We start from the raw sequence: 20725 nt of genomic DNA on the forward strand, positions 1-20725 counted from the left end.
AATTAGCAGGTCTTCAGATGGATGTCCCTTGGGCTTCTCCCACTGCTGAACATGCAGCTGAGTGTGCAGGATCTGCCTTCCCCTGGTGGGAGCATCAAAGCCTTGGGGTGTAATGGGAACTGAAGGCATGAATGCTGCACATTTTCATCATGGAAGACTTACTTGGAAATAAAAGGCCAATGTATTTTAGGCTAAAGACAGAAATTAATAGATGTTCTTTAGAAAGAGGCAAATATTGTCTGTTGAGTGCTCCTTGCAGAGGTAGCACTGAGTAGATGGCACTTCCAAGGTCATTAATATGAATGCTCTCCTGATTGCTCCTTGCTCAGCCTCCTGAACCATTCTGATGATTTCCATATAAATAATGGCACTGGAGAAATCTCCCTCAGCAACAACCTGGAGCACATCACAGCTGACACAGCTGTGACACTGACAGTTGTTGCCACTGACCACGGAGTTCCTCAGCTTACCTCAAGTGGTATACCATCTTTTTTACCATCTTTTTTACCCTTTTGTCTTTTCCCACATAAACATAACCCTTGCAAACATTTAAATTTTAAATTAATCCAACTGCCATCAATCAAACTGAATCTAGCAAAAAAAGAGTTACATTTGAACAATGATGAATATTTGCTTTTTACTTTTTGATCTCTTTCATGCTGATCATATTAACAGAAAGCTTGGTTTTAGTAACCCTGGTTAGAAATAATTCTTTACAATTACTTTAAAATTTGTATTTATGGTACAAACCCCAGACTTCACAGCTGTAGTCACTCTAAAAAGATGTATTCAAATACTATTGTTGACGTGTTTCTTCTTCTGTTTTCCTTTATCTTCCTAAAATTAGAAACATTTAAACAATCAAAAGTTGACAAATCACTCTCAACTGAGTTTCTGTTCCTCAAAAAATATTTAATCATGTAGTAATTTTTGTAAGTGTTTCATGTGTTTTTTGGAGGTTAACTTTGATTTATCATGAACAGGAGAAAAAAATTATTTTCTTAAAATAGGACAAGTGGTCACAACAGGAATTGCACTTGTGGCTTTATGTACATCCCTCCTCTCTTGTTACACAGCAATTAAGGGTCAGGTTTTCAAGGAGTGTGAAATTCCTGCACATCCCATTAGCTTCAGACTGGTGATCCTTGCACTCCTGTCAGGCTGAAGCAACACTTCTGTAATCAGGGAAGTGCAATTATTCTGGAAAATCAATTAGGTGCAAAAGCATCACGTTTTGTGTTTCATATTAATCCTTATTACTGTTGGTTTCTTTTTTCTTATCATTTCCCTTTCCTGTGTGATAATTTCTATCAGTTTCTACTGGTTCCTCAAGAGCTTAAGGAAACGGATGATGATGATTCCAGCAGTGACTCCACTATTTTAATTTGTTTTCTCTCCTCAGCCTCTGTTACTCTCTACTTGCTGGTAGATGACTCCAGCTTTGGGCTGACTTTTGAGAGATCCAGCTACGAGTTCAGCATTGAGGAGGACAAAGCTCCAGGGAGTGCAGTGGGCTCAGTGAAGGCCCTGAGTGGCAGCATTGCTGTGCAGGTCCAGTACTCCCTGAAATCCCACTGGGACAAGTTCTCCATCGGGGACCAAGGGGACATCGTGGCCCTGGTGAGGCTGGACAGGGAGCAGGGAGACCTGTACAGCATCCTGGTGCAAGCTGTGGATTCCCTGGTGCCACCCAACACAGCTGCTGCTTTGGTATGGAATATGCATTTCCAAATATTTTTTATCAAGCAATATGAAATATATTTTAAAAATATTAACAGTCAAGCAAAATCCAGATAAGTGTCTTCTGTCATGCAAATATGAAGCTTTGAGAGCCTTCTATTTAATTTCCCTTTTTTTTATATCCTGAGGAGATTTTACCATCTGGAGATATTGTCAGCTTCACAGATTGTGTCACTCCCTGAGAGCTCCTTATGAACAGCTCATAGCCAGAGGAACTGATTAACACCAAAACTGGTTCTGTGCATGGTTCTGTCACATGCAAGAGGCAGATGAGCCAAAGAGCCCCAGGTTATTAGTTCTGTGCATCTCTTCCACTTAGAGAGTGTTATCTTACATATTTGTTATCTTGCAGCTGAGAATTTAAAAAGATTAAAAATTCAGAGGTTATGAAAATGCTCAAATGCTGAGAAATGCTGAAGTTGTTTTCTATTCCCTTTGGGTTTTGTTTCTTGATTGTTTTCTTTTGCTATAGGCTTCCATGGACTAAAATAAATCAAAATTTTCCTTTGGATACAGCTTCTACAGCTCAAATTTGTGTCTTTTCCTCCTTTTGTTTTTTTTGTTTCAATATAGGTAACTGTGAGAGTTGAAGACATCAATGACAACCCTCCAGTTTTCTCAGCATGGATCCAAACTCATTTATCAGCTCCTGAGAATGCAGCTGGTCTAGACTTGGGCACATTTTCTGCTACTGATCTGGATGTAGGAGATAATGCACTTATCAGCTACTCTCTGCAAGATGATTTTGCTGGAACATTCCATATTAACAGTTCCACTGGCCAACTGATGACCAAAAAACCCTTAGACAGAGAAGTGGTGGACAGTTATGAATTGAAAATAATTGTAAGTTGACAAATTTGATGCAAGTTCACACAAGTTCACAGCATTAGAAAAGAGGAAATACTGAACCATCACAAGAAAACCACTCAATCTTAGAGAATTCCATTTGAATTCATGCATGAGTTTTGACTGTTCCTTATGTTTTGTATGCAGAGCTCTGTTTTCTGCTCTGTAAATTGGTATTAGTGAATAAATTGCTTATGAACCCTAAATCTTAAATGTCACAGTCACACAACAGCTGCAAACATTCCTGGGTTCATTTTTTACCATACAGCTGCCTTGCCTATCCATGTTATTTGTCCCTTTCCCTTATTTTGTTCACTTTCCAAAACATATGTCCTTATATCTTTTAAAAAATACCTGAAATTAGATTTTTCAAGTAAAAAAAAAAAAAAGAAAAAGCATAAACTTTAAACTTTCACTGAACATCCATGAGGTTATCTATTCTAGCTGATTTCATGGATTTTTACTGCTTCTAATCAGATCAATTACTGTGCATATAAAGAAGTGTTCCAGCACTGACAAATATATTTGTTTGCTCCATCAAGTACAAATATATTAAAGGACATTTTTGCTGGTCAAAGAGCTTGTGGAAGATCTAGAGGAGATATATTAAAAATTAAGAAGTGTCTTCAGAAAAAATTCAAGTTAAAAAAAGTGGACACTTGTAAGACTAATTGAAAACTGTGCATATGTACCTAGAGATGAGAATTTTCTATGGCAGATGTTGGAGCAGTGTAAAACTGAGTGTGAATTTGCCACATACTGGATGCTTGTCACAACTTGCTTTTTTGGCACTTTAAACCCTCAAAATGCAAGGGATTTCCCCATTCTTTCAACTACCAGAGCCCAGCTATGTGTGCATCACAGTCCTGTGTTGATCAGTGCCACATCTGATCCCATGACATGTTTGATCTGCATCCAGGCTGGAGCTTTTGATTAATTGTTAATGAGAGGCAGAGCATGTGATGGGCTGAGGATCCAGCTGCAAGAAGATGTGGCAACTAACCAAGCACAGGGTAGAGAAGTGTCACTGAGGGATAACTGGTCCAGCAGAAAGACTGCAGAGGCAAAAACTCACAATTTTTGGAGCAAAATTGAACTGGCAGAGTGAATTTGTGTCAAAGTAATGCTGTTTTTAATGACAAGCTGTTCCTTCACAGGCCACTGATTCTGGGAAGCCAGCACAATCTGCAAGCTTAGTTCTGAGCATCACTGTGGAAGATGTGAATGACAACCCACCAGTGCTCCCCCAAAATTCCTACTCTGTGACTGTGAGGGAGAATGAGCCTCCACATGTGGTGAGAGGCACTGAGAATTAACAGTGCACTTGTTTTCTGTCTGGGCACCTGGAAGGGGCAGTAACCTCTCATGGCAGTGCATTGGTGAACATCATTTTTTAATTTGTGGAATCACAGAGTGTGTTGGGTTTGTATGACAGAGGAGTGCCTGTCCCACTGATTGCTCCCAAAACTCTCCCAAAGAGTGAGAGCTGCTCTCCCTTTCCCTCTCATCCTCAGCAGTGATTCCCCACTGCACAGTGATTGAGTTTTCACTGGATCTGTGGGCAATGTGTTTTAAAGATGTTTGGTGCTGTAGGTGTTGTGCATTTGTCCAGCATCCCTCTGTTCTTAGAATCATGGGATGGTTTGGGTTGGAAGAGCCATTAAAGATCATCTTGTTGCAGCCCCTCAGCCATGGGCAGGCAGGGCCACCTTTCTCAAAGAGCAGGCTGCTCAGAGCCCCATCCAGCCTGGCCCTGAGCACTTCCAGGGATGGGGCATCCCAGCTTCCCTGGGCAGCTCCAGTGCATCCATTCCTGGCCCCATTCCTGCCTTGCAGATGTGCCCTGAAGGTTACAGGAGTCAAGGGGAGAGGGGGCACCTGGCAGTCTGTAACTGCTCTGCCACAATTCCAGCAATGCAATTCATCAATTAATGAGTGATTCAGCCAGTAACACTCTGTGGGTCAACACCAGTCTTGTGGGCATGTTTTGCCACTCTCTTTGTTCTGCTCTGAACCTTTTCTTGCTGACTTTTTTCCCTTTTCTTTTAGATTTTGAGTGCAGTGGCCACAGATGCAGATATAGGGTACAATGCCATCATTCATTACACCATGTCCGGAGAGACAGCTTTGTTTTATGTTGGAGAACTTTCTGGAGATATTGCAACCCTTCAGCCTCTGGACTATGAAAGTCAATCCCAGTACAAGTTTGTTCTGAAAGCTTTCAATCCTGGAGAGCCACATCTCCAGGACACAGCAAACATTACAGGTAGCTCCACTTTACCACAGAAAATGAACTTTCATTAACAACCCTAGGGAATACTCAGCATATGTAATTATAAGATATAAACCAATATTAATGCAGTCTGCTAGAGTAAATTATCAAAAATGATAGTGTGATCTTTTCACTATAGCCAAATGAAAATTTTCTAAAAAAAGCTTGCCATGTCAAAAATGAGGATTTTTTCACACAAACTGACATTACTTCCTTCAATATAGTCACAATCTTTTTCTGTACTTTGAGAACCTATTGGCATTTTGATTGAAAAGGTTTCCAAAAACATAATTCAGGATTTTTTTCTGCTTGTATACAGAAGGGCAGTTTCTAGGGTGATAAACAGTGTTGACAGTGATTTTTAGTCTTGTTAAAATAACAGTGCTTGATTACTGGCTTTTTTTCCCTTAAAAAAAAATTAAAATGTTGTTTTGGAGGAAAAAAGGCATAAAGATTTTGTGATTTTGGAATCCTAGCTCTTGGTTTTGATCAGTATGACTGGATGTATTCTCATTCAGAGGAGCTGTGTTGGTTTATATTAGCTGAAAACAACAACTGGTAACCATTTGGGTAAAACTCACCAAATTGATGATTCTTTCTCAGTTACTGTGGAAGATGTCAATGAAGAAGGACCTGAGTTTGACCAGCCCTCATATCACAAGATCCTCCTAGACAATTCTACAGCTGGCACACTGGTAGTGGACATCAATGCAAGAGATGAAGGCAAGGCCTATGATGAAGGCATTTTCTACAATATCTCAGGTATGTTAGGAAAAATCTTAGGGCTGTTTATTACTGGGACACCTGACACTGCTAAAGCAAGCTGCATGACACCAGAATGAGAGAGAATGGCCATAAACTGAACTGCTGGGTTCTGACTGCATAGAAGGGGTAAAAAATCCTCTGTGAAGATCAGTAATTAAAGGAAGAGGTTGCCCAGAGAGGCTGTCCTTGGAGATTCTCACCTAAGGGAGCAAAGCCCTGAACAGCCTGTGCTGAATTCACTCCTGGCCCTGTTTTGAGCCAGGAGGTTGGACCAGAGGGGGGTGCCTTGCTCCAAGTGTAGGATTTCAACCTGTGCCTCCTCACTCCTGGGCAAGCACTGCAGCCACTGTCTCTGCTGGTTCCATCTCCAACACTTCTTTTTTTGTTTTCAGGTGGGAACTCAGAAGGCCTCTTCAGTCTTTCCAGTAGCACAGGAGAGCTCAGGCTAACAAGAGCCTTATCCACACAAACTGCTCCCCAGTACCACTCCTTGAACGTCACCGCCACGGATTCGGGGCTGCCGCCTCTTTCAGCCTCTGTGAAGGTACCAACATTTCTGCCTGGCCCTCTCTTTACTGCACAATTCCCCAGATTGCTTTATTCTAAACTGAGCACAGCCACACCAGGAGAGGGGTATTAGTCAGGCAAAACGATGCAAACCAGGAATCAGAATGTCAGAGATTTATTTCTGACATGAACGACATAAATGTCTGATTTATTTCTGTTTCAGGCTACAAGATAACAGTTACCAAGTTATGCTGCCCCAGCAATTGCTGGCACACCACCCAGAATGGTTGTGATCATTCCATTTCAGAAAAGACAGACAGAAGCTCCAGGCTGTGAGGGAGGAGGGTTAGAGCAGTAGAGATGTCTGTGTAAGGTCAGAGAGTGGAACAGACAGAAAGGATGTAATGGAAATATGTGATAAATTAACAGGAGATGGCAAATAAAGTGTTCCTGTTTAATTTCCCCTAATGTAAGAAAAATAATTTCTAGATTGAAGAGTGAGAAATGTAAATGTGATTTAAAAATTATTTTTACACAGTGCTTATAGCTTGCTGGTGATCTTTTGCCACTAAATATCACAGCAGAATTAAAAAAAAAAAACTAGAAATCTATATGGATAAAGATGTAGAAAATTACCTTCAACAACCTTAAAATGTAGACTTACAAGCCATCATTCTTTAGAGGATTAGACAGCAGCTGTCTGGCAACAGAAATAAACTACTTTTGTGAAGCAGTAGGCATTTCTTATTTACCACCTCTCACCTTTTGTTCTTAATCTATAAATCTGTCACAATAGTTTTAAAATACTGTGTGTGCAAATTCCTGCTCTGGTTACACCCTCTCCAGTGGAAGGCTGGAGATGAGTGCATCCCTCTGAGAGCTGCTTAGTTAGACAAGTCCTTTGAAATGTGCTGGATGTGAGGAACTGGAGCTCTGCATTTAGCAAAGCACCCAGGTGAACCTAAACTGAGGAGGATTTTGCTGTTTCCTACCAGTATTTGCTGCCTTCAGGGCAGTGTCAAACACAGCAGGCAACAATCCCAGGCTTCTCCTCACTGGCCAAGGCCTGGACTTGTGCTGTCCCACACCTCAGTAGGAAACATCACCCCCATGGCCACGTCCTTTTCTCTGCAGGTGTCAGTCATGGTTGCTCCCATGGATGTGTCCTTCCCACTGTTCCTGGAAGAAGCCTATCACCCTGCCCCTCTGGCAGAGCAGAGCCCCCCAGACACGTTTGTTGTGGAGGTCAGAGCCTGGTACAAGCTCCCTGTGGACTACAGCATCACCTCTGGAGATGAGAAGGGTGAGCCCTGGATGTGGAGAACAGGAGGAGCCCTGAGTGGTGGGATGGGTTCTTCCCTCCTGGTTTCTGCTCTTCCCTCAGTTCCACAGCCATGAACACTGAGTGTTGGGATGGTTTCTTCTCTCCTGGTTTTTCTCTTCCCTCAGTTCCACAGCCACAAACACTGAGTGTTGGGATGGGTTCTTCTCTCCTGCTTTCTGCTCTTCCCTCAGTTCCACAGCCATGAAACTGGTGTTGGTGGTCTTCCTCTGTCTGTGCTCTTCCCTCAGTTCCACAGCCATGAACACTGAGTGTTGGGATGGGTTCTTCCCTCCTGGTTTTTGCTCTTCCGTCAGTTCCACAGCCACTAGCACTGAGTGTTGGGATGGGTTCTTCCCTCCTGGTTTGTGCTCTTTCCTCAGTTCCACAGCCATTACCCCTGGGTGGGAATGAAGCCAGGGCACCAGTTTGGGGTGGATCAGGTGTGGGCATGGCACTGAGTTTCTGTCAGAGCAGCACAAGGCACAAAGCACAAGGCAGGGCTGGCTTCACCAGCTCTGTGCTGTGTCTGCTGCAGGAAGATCAGGCTGGACCTGGTCAGGCATAAAGTTACTCTGGTTGGACAAAAAATAACTAATAGCACAAAAACTTCTAGGAGAAAAACCAACTCAGCAACGTGTGAGTGCCTAGAGTGAGTTTGTATGCGGTCAAATTCATCAGTGCTTTGTCACATGTGGTTTATTGCTAAATATAGAACTGATTTTAATCTATCATCAAACAGCCAATTTGTACTTCAGTTTTGTCAAGTGTTTTGTATGAAGTTGTGATCAGGTAGGTAGTTGCAAAATTCCTCATTAAGAACAGGACTTGTTAGGAAATATAAAAAATATCTAACTGAAAGAGGGACAAATAATCTCTGACTGTTTCAGAGGAATGTGAATACCTGGCTGGAGAGTGGTGGATTGAATTTTCTCCCTTTTGGTTCCCATTGTTCTGAACTGTTTCTTTTTGTTAATTACAGCCCTGGATATATCTGACATTCTTGTCAACCTTGTAAAAACATTGAATTTCATTTTGTTCTTTGAAGAATACTGTAACATACAATATTCATATAAATAATCTGTAATTTTCACTGAAGGATTCATATCTTCAGCTTCAACTAATGGAATCATAACCAGAATAATTTCTGGTTGATTTTTTTTTAACAGGATATTTCATCATCCATCCATCCAATGGTGTTGTGAGAACAAGTAAGAATCTAAAACTGGAAGATTTTCCAGTAAATTTCAAGGTACGAGCAACAGACTCCTCTAATGCTGCCATATTTAATGAAGTGGAAGTGAAGGTGGAAGTCCTTGATGAAAACAATTTCCCCCCAGTTTTCCCATCTTCTCTACTAGAAGAGAGATTGCCAGAGGTAAGAAAATGTCATCCAAACTGAATCTCAAAAATAGGTCTTCAAAATAATAAAAATGAAAAGAATCTTTTGTTGAGTATCCAAGTAAACCTTCAGGAGCTGGGCAGAGTTGCTGTTCTGTCCTACCCCATGGTGTTGTGAGGTTTATTTCAATCCCAATGCACACCAAGAATGATCTAGAAGTGTGGACTTATTGAAGGAAAAGTTAATATTTTCTAACAGAGGGGCTCCATTAAGGAAGAACTACCACTGCATTTTGAATGTTTTACATAGAGAATATTCAGGTGAATTTGAAATCCACTGGATGTGCTGGGCACCCCATGGGCTCTCACTCAGCCTTTTGTGAGGGAGCTTCACACAGGGCAGTGCCAGGGCACAGTCTCTAATTTAACAATATTTCTGCTCTTGCTCATGTACAATCTGTTGTGATTCTGCTGGCACAAGTGATCAGCAGCAGAGAACAAGCCAGGTCTCAGTCAGATTTTCAGACACTGTGGTTCTCTACAGAAGAAGCCACAGCATTTAAATATGTAAAAGCATCTTGCTCAACATTTCACTCTTCAATTTTGAAGCAAAACTTTTCACACTTTAATCTGCTGGTTGCTTTTTTTTTTTAAAAAAGAAGCACATTGATCATGTTGATATTTTATAGAGCACATACCTTGCCTTTGAGATCCCCACCTAATGCACACATATTGTCTTTAGCAGCCACAACTGATTTGAAGTCTAGTCCATTTCTACCACTGAATTAGGGGTTCAACTTATTACACATAATTTTAATGTTCCCAGTGAGTTTAATGCAGAAGAACTAGAATCACACTCCTCAACCTTAAAAAATTGATTTCCATGTGAAATATTTACACAGTGGGAATTGCTGGATGCCCTGTTGGATCAAATAACTTCAGATCAGGTCTCAAATGGCCCTGCAAGTGAAACACTGATACCTTCTGTCAATCTTGGTGCAAAGAACATTGTTAAAAAGGAAAAATCAGATTGTTTATTTTGATAATTATTAGCCAAATAGTGTTCAGAAAGAAATGTGATTTTGGAGTTGAGAACCCCCATTGAGTTTCATAGGAGAAGAGGCTGTTACACAGAAATAACAGCACGTCAGATATTGAGGTTAACATTTGGGCTGTTTGAAATAATATTGCTTCCTGAAAATTGCAGCTATAGGTAGCAATATGGGGGGAGGAAAACAGTTATTTTCTGTAAATTAGAGAAAGCAAGGGACTGTCTTACTGTACTGAACAAGTTGTATATTTTGGATTTTAAAATGTCTATACTATTGTAAGTGGATGCAGTACCTGTTACTTTCACATAATTCAAGCAATTGCAGCAAGCAGTCTCTGAGAGCCTCAATATCTCCCTCCAGCATTCCCCTGCTACTCAGATTGTGCAGCTGAAAGCTCAGGACGGTGACACAGGCAGAAATGGTTTCCTGACATATGGCATTCTCAATGGACAAGGACTGAAATTCAGCATAAATGAAACCACTGGGATCCTTTATTCCACTGCCCCCTTTGATTATGAAGAGGAACCCACAGAGTACCAGGTTTGCTTTAGATATTTTAAATCTTCTTTATTTTTCTCTTGGAAAACAGGTGGCACTTGTGCTTTTGTTTAGCTTGACAATGCTTGAGCATTTTCTGCACTGGTTTAGAACAGGAGCATCTCAAGGCATGAGGCATTATTAAAACAAGGCACTGCCTTTTGTCTAGAATGAAATTCAAGCACAGCTCATTGTTCACCTGCCCTGGAAACACTTCAGCACATGAATAACTAATTTCACAATGACAGCTCATGTATTCAGCCCTGTCTGATGCCTGAACCAGTGCTGAGACCTTGCAGATATGATTCTCAGTTAATCTCCTTTTTATTGTTGCCACTGCTGGCTATTTTTATGGTCTTATTTTGCTTCAAGCAAAAATATTGGTGAATTTGCTGGTTCTACACAGAATGATTTTTTTATTCACCCAAATATTCCTTAAGTTTTCATTAATCATTTTGAGATGAATTCAGAACAGGACTTTACATAAGAATATTTCAAAGATTTAAATTCACCAAGGTTTTTTTAATCCTTATGCAAAAACCTCTTTGTGTGACCTCTCACTACCAAAACTGTGCAACTTACAGGTTGTGGTGTATGCTGAAGATGATGGGATCCCTGAGAAGAAGAGGGGTTACTGCACAGTTGTGATAAAGATCACTGACATTAACGACTGGCCACCTGTGTTTGATCCAGTGCCTGACTTCAGTGTCCAGGAAAACGTGCCTGTGGGATTCATAGTTGGAAAAATCACAGCATCAGACAGAGACACAGGAGACAATGCTTTCATTCTGTACGAGCTCACAGGTAACAAGCAATTCTGCCACTGCACTGGCTCTTTGTCTATACAATTATGAATATAATTAGTATTACCCATGTTATTTCCTAACCTCTTTCCACCAAAGCCAAGAATGTTCACTTTCTTCTGGTTTGGAATGTTACTAATTCATGCTCATAAAATGTTCAAACTTTGGCTCATGTTTCAAATGCCCATCCACTCAAAATATTTCTGTTCTTCTTCTACATTATCCATACACTACTTAGAAATTGTTTTGATGAGTTCAGGGCACATATAACTTAAGAGTGTAGTTAATTATGTGTTGCTAAGATATATTAATTGATGATGCTTGTTTAAATCTGTCTCAGGTGAGGGAGAAAATATATTTGAAATAGATGCAATACAGGGCATCATTAAGATAAAGAACTCTCCAGACTATGAAACCATGAATAAATACAACCTCACAGTGACTGCAGTCAACAATAAATCTGCCCCTTTCTATCAGGTAAGAGACCATTACTGTAATGAACAGCAACACTTGAGAGTGGATTTTGAACTGCTGGGAGGGAGATCCATCCCAGCCATTTATTGTGTAGAATAAATGAGTCACCTCATCATGTTTAGAGTCAGACTTCTACAGCCTTTAACCACACTGAGTAGTAGTATACTTTAATTATGTGAAATATTCAAAATGATGCATGGTAGGCTTTGACCCTGAATTGTTTGCTGACTGACCTGTGCTGGGGAGCTGGAGTTGTCTCCTGCTGTGAGAACTGTAAGTGATGTGATAATTTGTCATGGGAGAAGAAGTATTTTCAGCAGATTGTTCTAGTTCTGCTGTATTTCCTTTATTTGAAAAGTTATTAGACATTTTAACAGAATCAGAGCATGTGTGGTTTCCTTAACTGCAAGGAGGACAGGTTGGTCTCCTAAACATGTCCTGCTCTTATTCATTCAGACACCTTTCAAGGAGCATCCTAGTGCAACACTGAATTCCTGCCTCTCCTGCTAAACTCCTGTAGGGATCTCTGATGCTGAGTTCACCCAATTAAACCCAGACAACATTTTACTGCAGCCTTTTCCAAGCCTGATTTATCATTTCTGCTGCATGTGCGCGTAAAGAAAACACAATGCTAAATGCGAGTTTCTAAATACTCTGAGATGCATGGCACCCCTTTGTTTCCTAGGCAGCCATCCATGTCAGAGTAGCAGTGATGGATGTGAATGACAATGCCCCAGTGTTTGCCCAGAGCTCCTACTCTGCTGCCATGAACATGGTGAATCCTGTGGGGGCTCCTGTCCTCACCGTGAGCGCCACCGACCGCGACCAGGTGAGAGATTCCTCTGTGAGCCCTCAGCACTGCACATCCTGCTCCTCCTCCAGGCACAAAGTGAATCCTGCTTCACTACTGACAACTGGAAATCAGGAGTTCAGCTGGCTCTGCCTTGACACTGATGTACTCCCTGCTCTGGGCATGTTTCCTCGGCTCTATTTCCTTTAATTTTACCCTTTCCTCCACAGAGCTGCATGCGCCAGCACTTCATAAATATACAAGCACTGAAGCAATTTAGTGTTTCTGAAGTTATTTGAACTTTTGAAGTAGAAAAACCTGTAAAAACTAAATATCATATAGCTGCTTTGAGCAAGGAAATGTCCACTCACCAAACTCCTCCAAGTGTGGCATCCCAGCTGATTCTCTCTGTCCCCACTGTTAAATGTAATTTTGTTTGATATAGCTCTACTACACCCATCAAATAGGATCCAGGCTCTGGCAGGGATATCCAGTAGTCAACCACATCACCATGACAACATCACTAGTAATTATATCATTTACAAGATAAAACATCTCCAAGTGACAACAAAATAGGTGTAGCAGGTGCCTTCCTATTTCTTCATGCATAATTTTGGTTGGAATAGCTGCAGCTGTGGTACATTGCTGCAAATCATCTAACAGCCCTTTTTTAATCAGCCTTTTCAATGATTCTGTATAAAAAGTGCAATTGCCTTTGAAAATTGCTGAACTGTAGGAGATCTGCATTGAGACCCCAGTGAAACTCCTCCTTCAGCTGTGCAGTGGCACTTGTCCTCCTGTGCCACCCTCACTGCTCTGACTGTCCCCCTTTACACGTCTAACTTATTTTCATTAGAGAATTTTTGCCATGTTTTCGCTGTGTAAATGACCAAAGTATTGTGTCTTCTTCTGCTTTGTGTTTCTTTTTAATTTTTACACATCTTACCATAGCTTTCATTCTTAAAAAAAAAACCCAAACAAAACAGTGTTTTCAAAATAATTTCACTAGAGCTATTCAGATGTTTTTTGGATCTCTGTTTCAGTGTTTATCCCACCCTTCCAAACACAATCTCAGCTCCATGAAATTGTGTTCCTTTCCTGGCAGGGGCACAATGGCCTCATTGAGTATTACATCCTCCCGGACGCCACCGTGAGCCCCTTCTTCCTGATAGAGGATTTGAGTGAGGGGAGGATAATTACAACTGGGAACCTGTCTAGGTCTGGAGAGATGCATTTGACAGTGATGGCAAGGGACAAAGGCTCTCCCCCTTTAAGTGGCACTGCTGTGGTTACTCTGAGCGTGTTTGACAACCGTCCCTTCGTGCCTCGCTTCAACCAAAGTGAGATCAGGTGAGGCTTTCACATCCACTTAAATAACTGGGATGTCTTCCCCAGGTGGTGCAAAACAGAGCAAACTTGAAGGTCACTTTCATATTTTTCCATGCAGAAGAAAGGACATCAATTTTGGGGGTTTGTTAAAGCAAAACACAGAAAATTCTGCTATGCTTGGGGTTCTGTGAATGTGAGCTGGGGCATTGCCTTTTATTTCTGTACTTTGCAGCTTTATAAGCCAGACTCTTTGTCCCTTTGCTCTTGAACACTATAAAACATTTTTCCTTAGGTTTTACTCAAGGATGACCCAAAATCTGGCTGGAAAACCAGGATTTGTACTGTATTCTGAAAGTTGGGCAGATCTGGCAAACAACTGGGGGGAGGGAGCAAGATTTTCCACAGAGAACCCTTTTTTAAAAAGTGAAATTTCAAAGCCTGCCTGGGCAACCACTGTTGGCAAATTTAACATTATGGTTCATCATTTATTTCCTGCATCAGCATTTTTGTTTCGGAAAACACCGGAGTGGATTATTTAATTTATGATTTTGCTGTGGATGAAACTTCAGGAAAACCAATTGATTACACTGTTGTATCTGGCAATGAAAGGGGTGAGTACCAGCCCCATTTTAAGTTAAAATACTCAGGAGAACATCGTAGCCTGTCTTTTGCATGGGAGGTACATCAATGAGATGGAGAGCATGGATAAAACTTTTTTAAAAACAGGAGTTTTTAAAAAACAGATAATTTTTTCAGGGCTTTTCAGCATTGACTTTGCTGATCTTTGGCTTTAGGAAGGGTGGTAACTTGCTAAGAAATGGCTTCTTTTATTCTTAAATTTTGAGACAAGGGTAATTTAGAGACTGGGGGAGCCAAAATAGAAAGTGTGGTTTACAAGAAGCTTCCTCCCTGCCAATCACTTTTAGTCCATCATTTCCTTGCATTTATGTTAGGGCATCTGCCCTCTGCAGCTGTGCCCAGGCTCCATTTGGCCCACAAGAAAGGAATTACATAGAAACTGAGAGAAAACTCAGAAATGCATTTAAAAAAATGGAGCTGTGCAGAAGGAGCTGCAATTCTCCTTATTTGTGAAATCCTTGTTCACATTTACTGCACCTTGGCACGTTTAAGAGCTGTTTGGTGTGGGGTAGGAGCCCTGGTAGCTGTGGTGATGCCTTTGCTGCCTGGCCAGTGGAAGTGTTGAATTCCACATTGTTCAGAGCAGCCATGGACACATCCCAAGGGCAGCTGTCGCAGCAGAAGTGTGTGCTTGTCCTTCCAGGTCACTTCAGACTGGATCCTGAAAGTGGTGAGCTGAGAACAGCAGTTAATTTGGACTATGAGGAAGTTTCTCAGTATGTGGTTTTAATTCAAGCAAACCCAAGAGTCTCCTCTGCTGCAGAAGCGCAGCGTTCAGGTAACTTCTTGCTTTAAATGACATTCCAGGGCAGCAGTGGACGCACGTTTTGTGTTTGCAATGCACCCAGGAGCTGTGATTGTCTTTGTAAGGTTGGATGTGACCTGAGGAGGTGCAGGCTCTCACTGGTGTTTCCCCAGGGCTGTTTGCTGCCAACGCGGCCATGCTGACCATCTCCGTGCAGGACGTGAACGAGCCGCCCGCCTTCCCCAGCCCCTCCTACCGCGCCCGCATCCCCAGCTCTGTGCCCTACAAATACCCTGTCACCACAGTCCAGGTACAGTATTCCTGTGCTCCCCACAAGGACAGGCCCTGGCACAGAGCTGGGTTTCTCCCACTGTGTTAGAGGAGCCTTCAAGCTGCTCCTGAGAGCTGAGTTCACTGCTTGAAGAACAAGGTGCAGCCCAAAAGGCACAGGCTGAGTGTCTCAAATCATCTTTTTTAAACCCAGGCCGCAGATCCAGACTCAGGAGACAATGGACGTCTGCAGTACAGCTTAGTGGGAGGTCAAACCAACGAATTCGACATCAATGAAAACTCAGGGCAGATTTTCACAGTTTCTGTAGCAGGAAAAGCTGGAACGTTTTATCTGCAAGTCCAAGCTGCAGACCAAGGCACAAGAAGCCTCACAGCCCAGACAACAGTCAATGTAAGGAAGATTTTTGTGTATAATCCTGATTTACTTCCATGTCCAAATTGTAAACAAGAAGGGCCAATTTTGGTAATGGCAAAACTACAAAATTACTTAACTCTGTCAATAGGGCTGTCAGATACATGAATATTTACATACAGGAATTAAGAGGTTGCCATTTTCATTGACATATAAAAATATGTTGGCACAAAACCTGACTTTGGGAGGAAAATTACTTTAGGGCTCTTTGTGGGTTTTTTTTTTTGATCAATCTATGAGAGGTACAAATGCTTTAGAAAATTTTATCTGTGATTCTTTATTAGGTAACTGTTGATTCCAGTTCCAGCAGCAACGTTGTGATGCTGGTGCTAAATCAGAAGATCAGTGCTGTGGAAAGAAAGAGTGTTGAAGTACAAAGGTATTTTTGAAACTGTGAAGCTTACTCTGGTATAATATCTAATGATAAATTCAGAGTTTGGGATAGGGGTCTGATAGCCTGCAGCCAGTGCTCATGAAAAGCCAGGCCTTCAATCTGATAGAGCTCAGAATAATTTGAGTGAATTCACAGGAATCCACCAATTTTTGCCTTGTAAGTTTTTAGCCTGAAGCTGACGCATCTCAAAGAGGTCACTGGACTAGACAGTTTCATGTGGTCTCTTCCCACATCGAGGTTTGTGTCATTTTTAACAGCCTAGGATAAAGGTTTTCATGGATTGCAGGAAAAAAATGTGGAGACATAGGGCAGACAGCACAAACCAAACCCACCATTAAATTAAAACCACAATTGGCCTTTTGGGCATGTTAACAAAGATGGAAGATCTTTTGTTTGGCTACACATAAACATGTATTTACATTGGAAAGGTTGAGTCCTGTGCTTATGAAGGGAAATCACTCTGAAGGTGGGAAAAATGAGTTTGTGATGTTGGTGTTATTATGGACCAGTTCTTGCTGGTAAAAATGAAATGGAAAACTTTCTTGGAAGCAGCTGGTGCTGACTGCTGCCAGAATGATGGATTAACTGGGCCACTGGTCCCATCCAGCACGAAATCTCTGGAAAAAGAGGAGAAAACAATGGGGATTATGAGACTGAATTTCCCTCCTCCCCACCTTTACTGTTTATAGTAATCTATAGATATTTTTTTCCTCTGCTACTCACTCACTCAACAATTTTGGACAAATAGCTTAATTCCTTGGCTGATGATAATCCTGCATTTTTACATGCTTTGATCAAAATACCTGCCAAGGTCCTCTTATTAGTATCAATTAATATCTGCCAAATGTTGTACTAAATAATACTTCATTTAATTTCCAGAGTAAAAGAATCTGTCATTGCCCAGTTAATTAAAAATATTTTCTTCATATGATGTCAGGGTCCTGGAAGAGAAACTTGGATGGAATGTATTCGTGCTTAATATCTATCCCAAGGAGTCTGACAGAAATTCAAGGAGCAGCACTGATGAAACCCACGTAGACATCATTGCTTTTGATGAGGCCCGCCAGGAAGTACCTGCAGAAGATGTGAAAAGGTCTGTGTGGCACACTCCGACCTGTGGGGGCCAGAGCTCGTGCAGACAGGACATTTTAGAATTCAGAAAGCTGATTCACTATTTACTGAAATCTAATTTCCAGAGCTAGCCAAAAACATGAGTAAGGCTGTTTCATTGTGCAAATTAGATTTAAAAGTGAGAGAAAACTGAAGAAGAAAAAAGCTGACGGAGAAAGAATATCATTAAAATATAATTTAATAGTTTAAAATAATTGAATAATAGTTTAATTAAAATATATATTTGACCTGATATATATTTATATATATATATATATGTACACCTGCTATATATATATATACATCTGATATATATATATATATATCAGGTGTGTGAATATATATACACATACACACACCGTATATACAGACTATATTTATAGACTATATATATAGACTATATATATCAGAGTGGCAGACTGTAGATTAAAGCCCCACACTTCAGGTGTATTTTACACTTCTTTGGTAACCTGTCAGGGATGTGGATCCTAGTTCAGGTGTCCAAGCTCTGCAGCATTTCAGGTCACAAGCCCCAGGGCTGGGAGCTTCTCCTCAAGGAGAGACGTGAAAGCCCGAAAGCTCGGGAAGCCCCTGGCAGAGCAGGGAGGGATATTCTGTATTTTCAGACCAATGTATTTTCAAACCCATGGCCACTTTCCTGTGTCCCCAGGAAGCTGAGGGAGCAGAGGGCCGCCATTGAGCTGGGGCTGCAGCAGGTGTTCTCAGCCCCCGTTAGCGCGGCCGTGCCCGAGGCCCCGGCGGCCGCGGCAGCCCCGGAGCGCACGGCCGCCATCGTGCTGGGCGTGCTGCTGGCCGCCACCTTCATCGCCTTCCTGGCCTACGTCCTGCTGGACCTCAAAAGGAAAAGGTACCAGGGTTTGCCTTCACTGCCATCCACCTCCACTGCTGATGGGTTTAATGAAAGGTGTTTGTCCGATAAACTAGCGGCTTTTGCGGGGAGCGCTGCCCGAGATTTGTGATGTTGGATGCGCCACACACAACTGAAAGTTGTTTCTTCTTGGTTGTTTCTTCTTGTGTTTGTCACACAGCAAAAGCAGAAACAAATAGTTCTGAACTAGAGAAATGTGGGCAGCAGAAATTTTCACTGTGAGGAGGGGGGCACATCGGTCTTTTCCAACCCCATAAATGATGAAATCAAGGGAGGTTTTGCTGCTTAACTTCAGTGGCAGCAGGGCCACATGGGAGAGGAAAACAATTTCCAGAAGGGAAGCAAACCATTTACCCCGCTACCATTATGGGAAAATAGGAAATACTCCAAACTAATCCCCAGAACAGCACTGAAAATGAATGTTATGTATTCAATTTATAACACAAGTAACTCATCTTCTGTTTCTAAAACAACTGTAAAGCCAATCTTCAAGAAGAATTTTTTATTATTATTATTATTTTAATAAATTAATGTATTATTTTCAGAAAGTATGGGAAACAGGATTTGGTTAAGAAAGTTGATGTCATGGAGGGCATTGATAACCCGTGGGCAGATGACAAAAATGGAAGCCTGAAAAGCTTAGAGAAACCAGAACACATGAATAATTGGTAAGTAGACTGCTGCAATCACAAATTTATAAAATACTGCACATAAAAACCGTGGTTCTAGTTTATTTTGGTACCATAGGATTTTCCTTGGATCTCCCACTAGGCTGTAGGTCCATTTTTAAGGACCCTTAAAATGACAAATTAAAATCTCTACACTTGAAGGAAGTTAATACCTTTTAATCTTGTATCAAAGACAAATTCCTACTTACTCTAGCAAATTGTTAATCCTAATGCAAAAAAGACCCTTCAGGATACAGGAAGCTACTTTATTCCCCTGGGTACAATCCCACTAATTTTGAGATCAGTGTAATTTTGAGATGCTGCTCTTGGTTGTAGAGGCTGAGATTTTTGTCTGTGCTATGAATTCTCTGACCTCTCTTAGGAGAACTGAGGTGATGTCATTTGACAACCTGGAAGGCACCAGAGGAGATGATGCTGAAAAAGATGAAATTCAGGGCCCTGAAAAAGACAATTACCTGGAGACAGTGCTGCTGGATTACAAGGGTGAAAGTGAGGAAAATGGAGCACCTGAAAAAGCTGCTGAAAGCAGAAATATGGAGGTCCAGCCCACAGCGAGATTCACAACAGAACAGGTAATGAGATTTATGATTGCAAAGCATGGAGTGAAAGGTATTTTATCGTTATTCACCAAGTAACTGAAGGAATTATAAAAAAAAATAATCCAATAGAACTAAAACAAAAAATATATTGTGAAGTAATCCCTGGGAGTGTCCAAGGACAGGGCTTGGAGTGACCTACTCTAGTGCAAGGCATCCCTGCCCACGGCAGGGGGTTGGGCTGGACAATCTCTTAAGGTCCCTTCCACCCCAAACCATTTTGTGATTCTATTAAAAATCTTAGGAGGAGGAGGGGCTGTTTGTCTGTGCCTAGAAGAAGGAACACCACTTTAATCCAGAAGTGATGACTCTGTTCTGTCTTTATGGAATGTGAACAGTAAAGGGCTCACAATTTTACAATTTCCACCGTTTATCATTGCTGCACACTCAGCCATCTGTAGCTCTCTGCCTCACCTGCGCTATGCCTTTTTGCAGGACTCCTTTCCAACAGACACAAACCAGAAGCCAGCTCTCTCCTTAACACCTGAGCCCACACTGCCTGCCCCTGAGAAAGAACTGAAAGGAGTCAAGTTTTCAGAGGTGGCAGTGATTTTGGACCCAGAGCCCGGAGATGATGAGTCTGAGGACGATGAACCTGGAGATGATGAGTCTGAAAACGATGAGTCTGGTGATGATGTATCTCTCTGATAAGAACACTCCATGAAGAACATTTTTAGAAAAACCACAATGAGACTCATTGGAACAGCTCAGAATTAAATGAGCAATAAGAATATGGGAATGTTATCCAGATTTTAATTTTGTTGCTGTTTTAAGGATGGATGAGGAAGAGAACAAGCAATATGCGGGAAGGGCTGCAGTGCTGAGCTGCAGGGCTGCTTTCCCAGCAGCAGCGCTGTCTCACTGTGTATTTAATTTCTTCTGGCACGTGTCAAAGACAAGACAATAAACCCGATTCCAGAGGCGCTGCCTTGTCATTGCTTCAGATCGAGTAATTTGGGGACATCAGTTCCGTTCCTTTGCGCAGAATCGTCCGCCGCAGCGTCTGAAAACCAGAGTCTGTTTTCTAATTTTCCTGTTCTCCTCCATATTTTTTTTTTCTCTCTCTCTCTCCTCTTTTCCAGCGAGGCGGTGCCTTCCTCCGGAGCCGGGAGCAGCCCCGACGGAGCGGCTTTTCCCGGATATTTTCCCGAGCACGGGAGCGGCTTTTCCCGGGCCGCAGCAG

At 41.8% G+C, this 20725-nt stretch overlaps 1 protein-coding gene across 1 annotated transcript; it reads left to right on the forward strand.

Annotated features, from left to right (window-relative positions):
• The first annotated feature begins 2518 nt into the window (after positions 1-2518).
• LOC135445162 (protein dachsous-like) lies at positions 2519-20612 on the forward strand. The gene is made up of 22 exons (XM_064707198.1): positions 2519-2583; positions 3744-3881; positions 4636-4852; positions 5462-5620; positions 6016-6167; positions 7265-7433; positions 8621-8829; positions 10205-10384; positions 10966-11185; positions 11525-11661; positions 12344-12487; positions 13554-13798; positions 14279-14388; positions 15060-15194; positions 15335-15471; positions 15646-15843; positions 16149-16243; positions 17196-17351; positions 18039-18236; positions 18803-18925; positions 19308-19518; positions 19978-20612. The coding sequence occupies exons 1-22, from the start codon at positions 2527-2529 to the stop codon at positions 20188-20190; spliced, it is 3603 nt and encodes a 1200-aa protein (XP_064563268.1). The 5' UTR covers positions 2519-2526; the 3' UTR covers positions 20191-20612.
• The last annotated feature ends 113 nt before the right edge of the window (positions 20613-20725 follow it).

The sequence above is a fragment of the Zonotrichia leucophrys genome, chromosome 3 (genome assembly GCF_028769735.1).
Source record: "Zonotrichia leucophrys gambelii isolate GWCS_2022_RI chromosome 3, RI_Zleu_2.0, whole genome shotgun sequence".
Taxonomy (NCBI): Eukaryota; Metazoa; Chordata; class Aves; order Passeriformes; family Passerellidae; genus Zonotrichia; species Zonotrichia leucophrys.

Excerpts from the sequence above, each read along its gene's own strand:
- LOC135445162 (XM_064707198.1), top strand. The coding sequence starts at position 2,527 with ATGACCAAAAAACCCTTAGACAGAGAAGTGGTGGACAGTTATGAATTG. Across the intron at positions 7,434-8,620 it reads CACCTCTGGAGATGAGAAGG|GATATTTCATCATCCATCCA; the intron begins GTGAGCCCTGGA and ends TTTTTTTAACAG. Across the intron at positions 15,195-15,334 it reads TGCAGAAGCGCAGCGTTCAG|GGCTGTTTGCTGCCAACGCG; the intron begins GTAACTTCTTGC and ends GTGTTTCCCCAG.